The sequence below is a fragment of the Polyodon spathula genome, chromosome 1 (genome assembly GCF_017654505.1).
Source record: "Polyodon spathula isolate WHYD16114869_AA chromosome 1, ASM1765450v1, whole genome shotgun sequence".
NCBI lineage: Eukaryota > Metazoa > Chordata > Actinopteri > Acipenseriformes > Polyodontidae > Polyodon > Polyodon spathula.
The window spans coordinates 107,157,745-107,173,184 of record NC_054534.1 but is presented as its reverse complement, the minus strand read 5'-3'; the positions used below and the strand labels follow the sequence as shown (position 1 = coordinate 107,173,184).

The 15,440-nt window shown below is 37.7% G+C and overlaps 1 protein-coding gene across 9 annotated transcripts in view; it reads left to right on the top strand.

Moving 5' to 3' along the window:
• LOC121330650 (dynactin subunit 1-like) overlaps window positions 1-15,440 on the top strand; it is a 101,665-nt gene that overhangs the window by 30,269 nt on the left and 55,956 nt on the right. For all 9 annotated transcript variants that reach the window (XM_041221739.1, XM_041223387.1, XM_041222561.1 and 6 more), the window contains exons 2-4: window positions 2,500-2,754; window positions 5,623-5,701; window positions 12,378-12,409. In XM_041221739.1, the coding sequence (XP_041077673.1) occupies window positions 2,527-2,754; window positions 5,623-5,701; window positions 12,378-12,409 (339 nt within the window). In that variant the 5' untranslated portion in view covers window positions 2,500-2,526. The remainder of the gene's footprint in view (window positions 1-2,499; window positions 2,755-5,622; window positions 5,702-12,377; window positions 12,410-15,440) is intronic.

Sequence of the window (15,440 nt, the reverse complement as noted above, 5' to 3'; positions counted from 1 at the left end):
TTTTTTTTATACAGCACTGAACACTGTGAGCGTGTGTTTCTTTATACAGCACTGCTTGGCTCTGTTGAACACTGTGCGTGTGTGTTTCTTTGTGCACCAGTGTTTCTCTAATTTTGTGTCTGGACATGACAGTAGGAGGTTAATGGCAGTCCCTCCTGATAAGTCCCTCTGCTGCCATTTGTGTTTTGCATTGCTGTTGGGCACTTAAGGCATTTGTCTGGAAGTGAAACTTAAATTTTTAAATACCTGTACGGTGAATGTAGGTCATGATCATTTTATTTTGTTTTTTTAAATTTACAGTCATGGCGGGGGTTTTAATATCACTAGCATGCTTGTTTTGTAGGGAATATTGGGGAGTAGCCTACCACCAACCCCTTCATAACCATGTTTGATTTAATCCACAGCTATAAGAAAAATTTAAATGAGCTTGGAGGCTTCCATGCATAAAAGCAATTGACACAGATTTATATGCCCCCAAAACACACCGTCTAGTCTGTTGCACTTTGAGCTGTCTTTCTAAAAATAGCAGAAAAGGGACTGTGTGACCCTGCTTTGACAGGAAGAAGGGTTACATTCACTCTGCTCAGGAGTGCCGGTAGGATGGTTAGCAAACTCTATTGCTTCCCCTGGTTGGGTGTATAATAATCTGAGTGTTTTTTTGTTATTGTCTTGTGTGGTTGGTATCCGTGAAATGCAGTATACTTTTGAGGTACCTTGTTTCAACAGTGGTACTGTAGTTACATATTTAATAGTATTTTTATTTTTCCCTTACCATAATTCAGTTTCCCCTCATAAAATGTCATAGCTTGAATAATAGATGTTGAGGTATATTGTCACTTCACCTAAAAGTGCACGATCCATCCCATGATGAAAGTCTGATCTTGTGAATGACAATTATCATCATGCGTGAACATGCATTATCAATACTGCCTAGCTCAGAGCAGTAAGAAACAATGAAAAGGTTATTAGTGCTTACATTAACTTTTATTACCAGACCAATGCAATCCACAATGGTAGTATTGCAAAGGAAAGCTTTTTTTGTTTTTTTAAAGAAAAAGAGACACAATTATTGAAATGGCTGGTCAAGACAAATCCGTTCTATTTGACAAGTTTTGGGGAAGAAGAAAAAAGCTGCAGAAGATCACTAAAGCAGTAAACACTGTCGGGAAGGAGCAAACGGCAGCGAAATGGGTAGCCTTAGCGAGCCGAACAAAATTCAAAGAATGAAAAAGAAGCAGGATGAAAAAGCTTTTAAAGTTTATTGGAGGGTTTAATAATATACAGAGACAAGTTCATATTGTGATCTAAATGTTTTATCTGAGAAATCCTTTGAATTTCACAGCGAGCAAGTAGTACGAGTGTCATGGCATGTCCTAAAACTGTTATTTGCGGCTGCTGTCTGGCAGTTTCAGGTTTCTGGTGAAAATCGAGATGTCGCAGCCCTGTAAAAGTTTTACGAAACCCAGTTTTTTATTTGCGAGGTGACTTGCGAATCGTCATAAATCTCTCTTGTGAAACGAGCCCAGAGTGTGGCCTCCTCTCAAGAAGGTGAGATCAACTCTGAGAATGCGAATATGAGATTGGAGTTTTTAGCTCAGTCTTGCTATTTAGAGCCTGGGGATACAGCACTGGCTGGGTGCTGCAATCTTCTGGAGTAGGAAGGAGAGAATGTCTCCTTATCCAGAGGGGAAAACACAGGGGAAATGGGAAAACAGAACCAGCAGCATGTTGTTGTTAAAGGAGAAGATGGGAGCCTCTAGTTTACAACTTGGGTGTCCATATCAGATATTTGGCACTGTTTTTATACTGCTGTCTGTGAGCAAACAGTTTAAAGATAGAGAAGAGAATATAGACCTGCTCTGTACTGTACCAGTATCTTGGACAGCTCCTGAGAGAGAGACTGCCCTAACTAATTTACACACTATGACCTGTACAGTTTTGCAACTTATTGTTCTCTGCTTGTCATTGATTATAAAGCAGCATAAAGATCAAGTAAGCCTTTTTTGTTTAAACTTTCTTTTATTTGATCCATTCACTTATTGCAATATTTAAATGTCTCTCTGAATGTAGAGAGACTCAGGTTACATTTGTACAGAATCAGTAGTTTTGTTGTGTTGTAGTGATTCTGGCTGGTTACACTTGTTGTCCAGTGCACAGTAACTACCTGAAACCATTTTATCTATGTGGGGAACTTTGAATATTGAAAAAAAAGGTACTGTATGCAAAGGGTATAGAAGTATAACAAAAAAGAATAAAGAAGCATGAGCAAAAAGGGCCAGATTTAGAAGCTGCTATCAGGTAATAGCTGAAAAGTGAAGGGATTCAGAACTTGGACTTGAGTGAAACCAGGAATCTTATTTTCTGCCCGCCATGATAAGCAACCCAGTTTGATTCTTGCTTGTAATTAGGAGGTAGACAGACCTGTTAGTTTCACTCCAACAGTGAAGATGTACAGTAGAGCACTTCTCACTGATTTACTGACCAGTGACTTCTTTGTAGGTGCTGAGCAGCAGCAGCAGCAGCAGGATGAGCTCTGACGGGAGCAGCAAGCTGGCCAAGGTGGGCTCCCGCGTGGAGGTGATCGGTAAGGGGCACCGCGGCACCGTGGCATACATCGGAGCCACCCTGTTCGCCACCGGCAAGTGGGTGGGAGTCATTCTCGATGATGCCAAGGGCAAGAACGACGGCACGGTGCAGGGCAAGAGGTACTTTACTTGTGAAGACAACCACGGCATCTTTGTCCGACAGTCGCAGGTAGGTAACTTTATGTGCTTTCATGCACCTACTGTGATGCACACACATTGCATTATACTGTACTATTGAGATCAGTGCTCTATCAGAATTGCCATTTCTGCATCATTAATTCACTTATGCCTGTGGCATACAGGGGCCAGTGATCTCACCTACTCATCGTAAGACTTGCTTACTCACCAGAAACCATCAAGCAGCCCACATGTATTCTCACAAAAACAAAGAATTACTTCAAAACAGTGGCATAAAAAGGCATGTAGGGCGGGTGGGGTGAAATATTGTAATGAAAATAAACATGTAATATTCCTAGTAATTTATAATGGTATGTTATCCATATAAAAAATAAAGCAAATTGCACCCTGCAGTAATAAATACTTAAATAGTGGTCTTTGTGTTGCCTTGTTCAGTGCAGTGAAATATAAACCTTTTATCAGAAGGTGTTTAGGTCACATTGTAATTCAAGTGCATGTAATTACTTATAGAGGACCACTTTCATCTTCAAACATCAAGTAGGAGCAAAGCACACATCACACTGTCATTACTGGATAAGCTGGGGCACTAATGTAAGGAATGTAACTAGTGAAAATATTAGACCACAAATGCAAGAAACCCAGCCTGAAGGACTGAAACTAAATTAGTGTCTGCCTTAATTCTGTGCAAACAATCTAAATGAATGTATGTGTATATATAATAAAGTCCCTAACGGTATGATGTTAGTCCTCCTTAAACAGAACACAGGTGATATTTAAGTCCAGGTGTTGTCATTATAGACGCAGATTCAATATGGGTCTAAAAACAATTTCTGCTGTAGTTGCTAAATTCACATACTGTGAAGTGTGCCTGACAGTAGTGGAAATTGATTGCTAAGCTATGGCCTTGACTGCTCACTGGTAGGCAAATGTCTTAAAAAAGAAGAATTGAATTTAAAACGTGCTTAATGTGTGTGTTCCAAAGGAAATTAGGTACAAAATATTGACTTCATATTTGCAAGGATATAGAACACTGTATGCTACTGTAAATGTGTTGGTGACCTCAGATCTAATATGGCTAGTTATTTTCTTAATATTTGGTACACAGCAGTACAGTATTGAATGATACAATACAAATATACCCATTTCACTGCCTCATTGCTTAACCCTTTGTCCATATCAATAGTATAAACCACACCCTTTAAAACCCTGTCTTTAGTACACACTGTGTTCTATGATTCTTTGTCAAGTTTCATTACCGGTGTTTTAACCACCATATCAGCAGTACAAATGTTTTTTCACACTAAATGTATGTTTACAAACAGCTATTCCCTCAGCGATGCCATTCCAGTATGCCCTTGTGCCATTTCTACATTTACTCTCTGGTTAAGAGAGATTTTTCAAACTTGTTTTTTCTATAGAAAATTATGGATAGACAAGTGAAACTGAAAAAAAGTACTGTATGTGTTTAATTATTTATTCAGTAGGAAAATCCTCTTTTCCTATCTACAGACTGCTCCAACGCTGCAGGATATTGCAGAGTGGCCACACATGGCTCTGGGGATTAAAAAACCCAAGGCACTAATAGTTCTAATCCAACATCCCAAAAAATATCCTGTATTAAAGATTGTATCCCCAGCGGGGTGTGCAGATTGTGACAGTGCTCAAAGGGCTTTCTTTAGCACAAGAAAATCCAGGATTATGTAAAGGTGTGCTGCCTGGATGTCTACAGTATACATATGTCAGGCCTGCATTTTTACATATACTGTATCTAGAGAAACTTGTGTCCATTTGCTGTTAAACTTGCTAAGGCAATTGATTAGCAGAATTGAAGACAGACAGACAGACAGACAGACAGTCAGTCAGGATTTGGGGGGTATATGGATGGAGGGGGTTCTTTTTGACACATTTTACCTAGGCTTCATGTACTGATGCCTCTAATTTTGTAATTACTATGCCATTTATTTGCAGAAAATGTTTTATATGTACGAAGATACTTCATTTTCAAATAGAAATCACACCAATCAGAAGACCAGTCTTGTATAAACAAATTATTACAATAGCCTTTGCCAAGCAGCTGCTTTTTAATTTTGAATTCACCCTTGGAGTCTCATTTTGAATGTTGTCTTGAAGATGAAAGCAGCGAGCATTCGTTTGGCATATTTCAGGAGTACCAAGTTAATTGTTGAAATAATGAGGAGTTTTGTTCTGGAAAAATGTGCTATCCCAGTTGTAAATGTGTATAGGTTGTAATGCATTCCAAGCACTCCCCTCACTAGTTCAATGTGGTATTGCAATTAATCATCATACTGTAGTTTAGCCTCAGTTCCATGGCATTCCAGTTAAAAAAACTTTTACTGTTAGAATGACGGATGGTCGAGATTCTTGTATGGATTGTTTATTGACCTAAATCCGGTTTGGTTTAATATTAGTATTATTCATGAAGTCATGTAATGTTTATCATATTTGATCCATATACCTAACTCTAGTATTAACAGTGTAACATTAAGTCATATAACCTGATGCCGATAGCTGTAGTACATGCATATGTGCAGCTAAACTCGGTATAGTGTATTGATATTGCATATGTATTTTGATTTTGAAAGAGTGTCTATCGGTCAGTTTCCCAAATGTTTCTATATCAGAATGCTTGACTGTGTTATATATTTTATGATATTATACCATGTACAGCCTTATTGGAATTTCAGGCGGAACTGTGTCCATTATAGTCACAACTGTAATGTAAGCATGGGATATCCAATCACTGAATCTCCGTCCTAGTGAACCCTGTATAGATAAACTTGAACATTATCTCCAGGCAGGGGTACCTCGACCTTGAGCCCTGCATTCTTTCGATATGGGTTGTCCATAGTTTCTTCTGTGTTTTGTTTCTTTGATATAGATCCAGCCAGTTGATGATGGAGCAGATACCACTTCTCCAGAGACCCCTGAACCCTTGTCTTCAAAGGTCCCTAAACGAGGTACATTTCTTAAATTATTATTCGAGGAAGCATCCTTTTGAAGTTAAACCTATCGTTTGCAGCGTGCACCAGCAGCAGTGACTGCAGGTTCTAGAGTTTCACATGCTAAGTGACAATTAATAGTGGTGTTTTTCAGCTCTGCTGTTCAGTGTCCTGGGTACAGTAATTGGTAAACTATTTTGCAGAAGTTTATGCTTCTCCTTCAGTGAGAGGTCACCCGTATGAATATATCTGTCTTTAAAGGCTAATACCATACAACTGCAGATATGCATTGTTGAGGACAGAAATTAGACTTTTTTACAACAGGGATACAACTCTAAAAATGTATTGCAAATTGCCAGAACCTGTCAAAACCTGCAAACACAGTCAGCAACAGTTCTACATTGTAAAAATGTGTGTTTTTTTTTTAAATCAACACAAACTTCAAATCAGTTTTTTTGAAAGCCACAATTGCATTAGTGTGTACCCTCTTAGTGTAAATTTAAACAGTCAGCTATTCTCAGAGGGTAGGTATTAGAATGTTTGAAACCACTGTCTGTCTGACTTCATGTCAATGAAAACCCCCATCAAACATTCACTGTAACTGTGAATAGGCTGTGTGAGGCTAACTGTCACTGCAGCCTTGATGACGTTGAACCTCTTTGTCTAGCATTCCACTGGTGAGGTTTAAGAGAGCAAAGAATACAAGTAAATAAGCAACTGTAAGGGTTGGTTCATACATCTGTCGCAGCTTCACGAAGGACACCTCGTGTCGCAGCCCTTTTGATTGCATAGCTGTCGTTCATACTTTTAAAGACAGACCGCATTTGCGTAATTGGAAAAATGTACATTTTAGAAGATGTGTTGAGTTTATACATCTTATGCAAGAGGTTTAAACAAAATATATAAAGTAATGTTATTGGCACATCCTTCTTCTCAACCAAAAGAGGACCTGAGGAGGTTTGATGATCTGCTAAACAGGTTGAGACCATCGCTTCAATGCACAAATGCACAAATTCAATGCACAAATACACAGCAATGCAGAGACACCTTCAGAAAGACTTGCACTCACACTGCACATAGAACTGTCAATTCCAGCAAAGTGTGGGCTTCCGCCTCCACTCCTTACTTCAACTTCAGTTTGCTCTCCACAAATCTGTCATGCAGTTTTCTCCATCAGGCTTTACATTCTCTCTTATCCTTTTTTATTTTTGTTCTGAATTAAACACACCAACGCTGTTTGTATTATTTGGGCATCTCTATATTCTGTAAGTGAGGGGTTATATAAATGTGGATGTTTACGAACTTAAAAGTTCCTCAGTCTTGCTCCATGATAGTTACCAGTGTGCGCTGTTTCCATGGTGACAAAGCAAAGTTTGTAGATTTTTTTTTTTTTTTTAACCCTAGCAATATTTTCAAAACAGGATATTGATTATTAACATACCTGAGTAATATAATGCATTAGTGGTGAACTTCAAAATATGAATGTAGCATTAGTTCAGTTGTCACTGCTCCCTTGAGGTTTTTCGTTTCCCATGTGCTGCAGAACCAGTTAACACTTCGGAGGCCTTTTCTGTACAAGTGGAGAAAACAGTTGCAATAGTATGTAGCTAGCAAGAAACAACTTGGCAGCAGGAAGGAACCACAGAATAGTTCCTTGCTAATTTCTATTTAAAATAAATGTATTTCTCTGAAAATCTGAGTCAGTGATTTCTTTATTTTTTTATATAGATCTTCTTTTTTTTTTTTTTTTTTTAATTGTACTTGACCAGTCAGCATCTACTTTAGTTACTGCATTGATTGCATAACTGTAGTATTTGAGGACCCACACCAAGCAGCCTGCAATGCCTCTTCCTGACCCACCCCCCCGCCCCCCCCCACACACACACACACATACACACACACACACTTTTTTTTTTTTTTTTTTAATGTTAATTGTCCCTATACGCTTTTGATTTTAGTATCTTTTTACGCGTGGTACCATGACAAAAGTTTGTCTTCCCCTTGTGTTTCCCTTTTACCGCTGGTCCTACATGAATGACGATCATCACCTTTTCGACTTAAAAAAAAAAACCACCCGCTTTTCTAAATTTTTTGTAATCAATCGTAGACATTCCAATATGCAAAAGACCAAGAGAGCTGAAGGATATTTTAGTGGTTCAATTTTAGACACCAAAATCTTGGGCGTGACACAGAACGAAGCTGAACCCTTTTTGTATACACTCGATTTTGTTGCTATAAGCACAGAACGTTGCTTTTTTATTATCATTACACAGGTATAGTGCTTTGCTTCAAGGGGCTGTTGTGAATATAGTAGTAGAAACCAAGTTAATCCTGATCCTGACTGCCAGCACTTTGATATTAAAAATGTAACTGTTTAACATGCTAAATACTGCTCATGGCTTTCCAGACGGAAGATGTGCAGTGCATAGTAATGTTGCTGTGTACCTTTACAGCATTTTAAGTTGTTGCCTTTACGACCGGCAGCTTTGTTTCTAAGGCTGGGTAACAGCAGTGTCTTCACGATATGATACGTGTTGGAATACAAGGTTTACGATACCTATCACGATACAGTAAATCAAGCAAGAAGAATAAACATCACTAATTTGCTTATGCAAGTGTTTGCAATACACTAGTAAAGCACTTTTGGTCCAATGAGCTTCACAGCCTGTTTTTGATTTTTGATTCCTGTTTATTCTTTAAAAAAAAAACGTTTATTGGTTTCACTTGAGCCAGATCATGAAGTTCGGCTGTATAAAGTGGATCAGACTTGGATTCCACTCGCCCGTCATTGTCATCCAACAGTAGTGCTGTATGCACTGTAGCAAGGCAAATTAACCCATGAAAATCAACTACGTAAACGTCATTCAGCTGCCGTATTTCAAATCATTATTTTGTTATTATAATTGGAAGTGCATACTGTACTAAAGAAAAAAGAAATGAGGACAGGACACTAACAGTCCATAGTAGCTTTTTGAAAACAGCCTCAGAGCCAAAGACTGGAACTTTTACCCACCGAGTCACCCACTGAGCAGAGCGGAAAAAAGGGCAAGATTGACAACAATTAATTTCTGCAGATTAAGCTGCTAAAATCTGCTAAAAAAATAACAACAACTGCATTTATCTTGCATGTGATTCCTAAAGATTGTTTAGCAGTTGATTCAGAATAAATAAGTAACTTAGTGATTCTCTTAACTGTTTAAATTGTACACTACAGATGTATCAAGGCTTGCCATGATGTTTTGTTGTTTATTTTATTAAATTTGACAGATCGCACCCTTCACTAAAGTGATATTAAACAGTAACTTAATGTCTGTACTCGCTTGTTTGTTGCCACATTCTGATAAGTGGTTAATCTATGCAGTTGAAGACTGAAATTAACTTGGCATGTTTATATTTTTAAATATTTTTCAAGTGTTGTGTCTGGAATTGGTGTCGTGTCTCTAATTGAGTACAGTGCAACTTGGGAAATAGCGTGCTGCAGCTCCAATGCATAGTGTCAGTCCTGATCTGACAGCATGTTTGTCACATTTGCAACCATGCTAGTCCCAGTCTGGAGCCCTGCAAATTCAAGCCTTACACGTTTTACACACAGCGTGACTCGTATAGAACGTGAGGCGAGTCCACACTGGATTTTAAACCGTCCGGATTGGGTCAAAATTTGCCATCGACCTGCTGATATTCAGCTGCGAGTTGACTTGACGAAAACACCCTTAACACAGTGCGTGGTAAGGGAGGCTGCTAGAGAATATGATGATAAGTAATAGGCACTAATTATTAGTGTAGACACAAATTAATGCATGCTCATGTTTGTTAGTAGAAAAAAATATTACTTAAAAAAAGAAATAATATCGATACAGGGGTTACCATCGATAATCGTATCGTCAAAAAAAAAATCACAGTTCACCGTGTGAAACGATGAATCGGCACTCTCCTATTTGTTTCCCATTATTTAATTGATTAATATTGGCTTCATTATCTAGGTTCCCGAGGGCTGCAATGGGAGATGGAGCACACAGATAGAGTATGTAATGGGCCCAATTACTACAAGAGTAATTAACAGGCTAAGAATATAGTTTGAAAGTTTCTCTGCTTTTTTTAGGTGTATCAAAAGAAGTCGTGGTTGTAGCATTGCTAAAATAGTCATAATCTGGACTTCCTGGATTTGCTTTTCTAAATACTACTACTTTCTAGTTAAAATTAGATTTTGGAACACAGTGGCTGTATTCTAAATTTGGAGATCCCTATTGGGAATATATTTCAGACACATGTAGAAAGACTCATGGGTGCTTTTTTAAAAAAAAAAAAAAAAAAATATATATATATATATATATATATATAATTATAGATATATATATATATATATGTTTGATATATAAATAATATATATATAATATATATATTTATTATTAAAAGTTTTATTAAACTAATTTAATTTGCATTTAAAAGTGCTTTCAAATCAGGATGTGTTAAGCCTTTGACAGCTCAAAACAAATCTGAAAAAAACATCACAATGTTATATTAATTAACTGCCTTTCAATACAGTAGTCACAGTTACACACAGACCAATATTTATTTATTATAAACTCCCTGGACTCAAGAATGGTTTGAGTGGGGCTACACCAACTGAGAGTAACATGATTTAAAAGGGTCTTCCAGTGAACAGATTGTCTTCGAATAAAAATGCCTGCTTAAATACTTTAAGTAACAATAAAAAAGTGGATCACCATGACATACCCACCGACGATCATGTTCCTCCATACACTGTGCCCCCAAAGTCCTAAGCAAGGTTATCAGAATTGGGTAATTTCCCTAGATGTACAGTATGTACAGGCGTCTCCAGTAGGAGGATAATAAAACCAATCCTGCAAAATTCAATTTGACATTGAGGTTGGATGTACCCTGACCTGCCATCTATCATTAGCCTCTGATAACAACTTATTTATGGGTGGATATGGAAGTTATTTTTTTTGGTCATCTCAACCACTAAACAAAAAAAAAAAAAGCTGACTTCACAATGAGGATAGCTTTTTGCTGTAAATCCCCTGTAATGAGGGGAGTTTGTAAGAGCCATTGTAAAGAGACATGCTATAGAAGGGTTACAGCTTAGATGTGGCTTTGCTACGATGGGCTTTTGGGTCAACAGCTGAGAACAAGATTTGTTCTTCCTATGAAATCTATATAGACACGTGAATTAACGTCTGATGCACTGTAAGTAATTTTACTGTATCTAGATCATTCAGCTTGGCATGTCTTGCAGTCTTAATTCTGAGATTGGCTATACAGTAAATGCAGCTTGTTGGGTTTTTTGCAGATTTTGGAATTGTATTGATGAATATGGGTTTAGTTTGATTGCCCAAAAATGCAACTTGTAATATACAGGGAAAAAATGGAATAACAATGCTGCAGAAATACGAATCCCAGTCAAGGGCTCAGTATGCCTAGCGTGCCAGTTGCCATGGATACCTCTAATTTAGCTGCCATCTTGGGACTGCAGCAGCAGCATGGTAGTTTAGTATCCCTCCATGTCTGTGAAACACAACAGCCGGTAAGATTGGGGATAATTTCAACAGCAGGTTGTGAATAATGTCAGATTGAGGCAGTGGTAAAACACAGTCAGCAGCTGCATTGTTAATGTGACATTATTTGTATCCATCACATTGTGCTCAATATAAACATGGTTCTGTGGCATGCATCAATGATGTTGAGGGCTGTGAATTTCTCATAAAAACATTGCTATTCTCAGGCGTGGAGTAATTTATGATTATGTGCTAAAGATATAATTTTTTTTTTGTCATTTTTTTTTTTATCAGAATACTTGCATAAGAATTTTGGCTGATATTCCCTTTATGATTATAAAAATGAAACTGTAGTCCTTTCTGTCTTGCATTGAGCTGTATATTTGATCCTCATCACTGGATAATTAGTTTGCATTCTATTTCTCATGTTCAGTGACAGGAGTACAGCTCCCATGCAAATACAATGTGTTTCAGGGCCCTGATAATTTTGTCCCATCAGCTGCTATCTCTGGAAACAATCCCCCGTCCTCGCCTTCTCCAGGATCCTTTTTTTTATACTTTTTTTAAACTGCCTTTTTGTTTCTCAGTACATTTTCTGCCCCTTTTTATTTGCATCTGAATTGTTTTCACTGTATTTTGCAAGCCACAGTGCGGATGTCATCTGATGTCTGTGTAAAGTAATATGAGTGTTTTACTTTGAAGAAAAGCTACAGCATTATAGAGGAGCCAATTAATCCCTGTTTGTGGAGGAGAAGAATGCACCGTGGTATAGTTTTGTATTTTCAGATTTGTCAGTAAAAATATTAGAAATGATAAGGTAAACCAGGTTTGGAACATTAGCACAAGGATTGCTTTTTGAATGTCAATATTTATGGCACACCTTTGTTTTCAGGCTGTAGAATCCGCTTCAGCGGATCTATTTCTGTTCGTGAGAGGATCCTGTTTTACTGGGCATTCACATATCAAGCTTGTTTTTTTTTTTTTTTGTGACACTGTCTTTATAGAATCACACGTTAAGTTTATACCATCTTAATATCTGCTTATTCATGCAATGCTTCTAGGGGGAGAAAACTTAGGCTAAGAGTAGTTAATTTGGCTGGGAAACTTGTATTTGTGTTTAGTTTTTGTTTTGCTTGGCATACAGTATTGATATAAATATATTTCTTTTCTTTTCACAGAGCCATTGGAAACACCTAAATCCAGCAAACTGGTGAGTAGGACATCTTTATTCAATTTCCAGGTGACTGTTCCAACAAAACAAAAATCTAAATGTTCAACACTCCTGATTTGTGTCACTTTGTGAGCTACTAAGAGTTTATGCAATGCATGAGGAAACATACGTTTTACATTTATAAATTACTTATGGGGTTTGAGGAATGGATCATTGCTTCCGTTATTTAAAATGGAAGATCTCTTGTAATAAAGCTGAACAAAATAAAATCTTCAGACAAAGCCCACCTGCTATTTAGTCCTACAGCTTCCCGATTTCAGTTTTGAAATAGTTCAACAATTAGCCTTGATAAAAAGAATAATGAAACAGATCATGCCATTTGAGGCTTTAGAATTGCATTATTAACCGACCTGTGGCCTCGACTAATACATTTCAATGATAGACTTATCTATTATTCTGATTTCTGTCAACATGGACCTCTGGTGGCTGTAGCGCTAAATAGTGGTCAGGCAGCGGTGCTAATTTTGAGCCTGCCTGTCTGCTTTACTATGACCTGTCTACCCAATTGGATTTGGCATGTCCTATTGGTAAACCCTGCATCCCCTGATTACTCTGGAAGGCAAATGTATACTGGTGTTCACTTAGGCTTTGTTGCAGATTTAATCCACTCCACAATACTGCACAAATACCCTGATGACAATGGCTACTTTCAAGACAATAATGCATCCTTCCATGTGTCAGAACTGAGAGAGAGAATGGTTTGAAAGAGCATGACGGAGACGTTAGGAAACGCATGAGGCATCATGATTCTCTGCCTCCCTGCACTGATGGTGTGAAGTAGTACTGGCCTAAATAGATTCCTCTACAGCTTCCAGCAGCTTGGGGAGTCTCTATGTGCTACATTGTGTGAAGGCAGTGATCAGTCTATTTGCCATATTTCCCTAGTTTGAAAGACACTATATTGGCTTCTCGTGAAGCAGCGCATTGATTTCATAATGCTGCTTCTCACTTGTAAGACTGCTCATGGTCTGCCAATGGCGTGAGTTACTTATTCCTAGAGCCTCGTGTTTTTCACAAATACGAAACAGCATGAAATAAAACGAAAAATCCTTATCCAAGTGTGGCATCTTTAAATTGGAAGGGTAACTAAGTTATTTTTCTGTGTGAGGTCTGTTTGTCAAAATGTCAAAAAAAATAAAAATGTTATTAAATATGATGTATACTGTACTATTATTCATATACATCTATTTGAGTTGTTTTATTGATAAAATGAAATAAAAGAATTTCACAGGGATCTTTTTATTAGATATATACTGGCTCAGTCTGAGATTGGCTAATGATGGCCTCTTGGTTATTCCAAGAACTTCATTAAAAACCTGTGGTTCAAGGGCTTTTCATTCTCGAGCTCCTTCACTTTGGAACTCTTCCAAAATTTATCCAGAATGCTGAGTCGGTCAGTATTTGGAATCTAAGCTCAAAATATATCTTTTTGATTTGGCCTTTTACCAGTGCCCAGTTTGGAACTGTTTTGGCTAGCTGTTTTGTTTGCTTTATTTTAATTTCTTAAGAACATAAGAAAGTTTACAAACGAGAGGAGGCCATTCGGCCCATCTTGCTCATTTGGTTGTTAGTAGCTTATTGATCCCAAAATCTCATCAAGGAGCTTCTTGAAGGATCCCAGGGTGTCAGCTTCAACAACATTACTGGGGAGTTGATTCCAGACCCTCACAATTCTCTGTGTAAAAAAGTATCTCCTATTTTCTGTTCTGAATGCCCCTTTGTCTAATCTCCATTTGTGACCCCTGGTCCTTGTTTCTTTTTTCAGGCTGAAAAAGTCCCTTGGGTCGACACTGTCAATACCTTTTACATTAGCTTTGACAAGTCTTATTACTCAAACACATTATGAATTTTGAGTGCTTGAATTAGGTCGCCACGTAGTCTTCTTTGTTCATGACTGAACAGATTCAACTCTTTTAGCCTGTCTGCATATGACATGCCTTTTAAGCCCGGAATAATTCTGGTCGCTCTTCTTTGCACTCTTTCTAGAGCAGCAATATCTTTTTTATAGCGAGGTGACCAGAACTGCACACAGTATTCAAGATGAGGTCTTACTAGTGCATTGTACAGTTTTAACATTACTTCCCTTGATTTAAATTCAACACTTTTCACAATGTATCCGAGCATCTTGTTAGCCTTTTTTATAGCTTCCCCACATTGTCTAGATGACGACAAAAACTCCTAGGTCTTTTTCATAGATTCCTTCTCCAATTTCAGTATCTCCCATATGATATTTATAATGTACATTTTTATTTCCTGCGTGCAGTACCTTACACTTTTCTCTATTAAATGTAATTTGCCATGTGTCTGCCCAGTTCTGAATCTTGTCTAGATCATTTTGAATGACCTTTGCTGCTGCAACAGTGTTTGCCACTCCTCCTACTTTTGTGTCATCTGCAAATTTAACAAGTTTGCTTACTATACCAGAATCTAAATCATTAATGTTGATTAGGAATAGCAGAGGACCTAATACTGATCCCTGTGGTACACCACTGGTTACCACACTCCATTCTGAGTTTTTTCCTCTAATAAGTACTTTCTGTTTTCTACATGAAGGACTCTGTAAATTAAGTTGCTATGGTATGGGGTGGTAGGTAAAACGATTGCCCAACTCTATATTAAGAACAGGTCTTAAGTGTGAATTTAAATCAAGGGAAGTAATGTTAAAACTGTACAATACATTATTAAGACCTCATCTAGAATACTGTGTTCAGTTCTGGTCACCTCGCTACAAAAAGGATATTGCTACACTAGAAAGAGTGCAAAGAAGAGCGACCAGAATTATTCCAGGTTTAAAAGGCATGTCATATGCAGACAGGCTAAAAAGAATTGAATCTGTTCAGTCTTGAACAAAGAAGACTACGCGGCGACCTAATTCAAGCATTCAAAATTCTAAAAGGTATTGACAGTGTCGACCCAATGGACTTTTTCGACCTGAAAAAAAGAAACAAGGACCAGGGGTCACAAATGGAGATTAGACAAAGGGGCATTCAGAACAGAAAATATGAGGCAC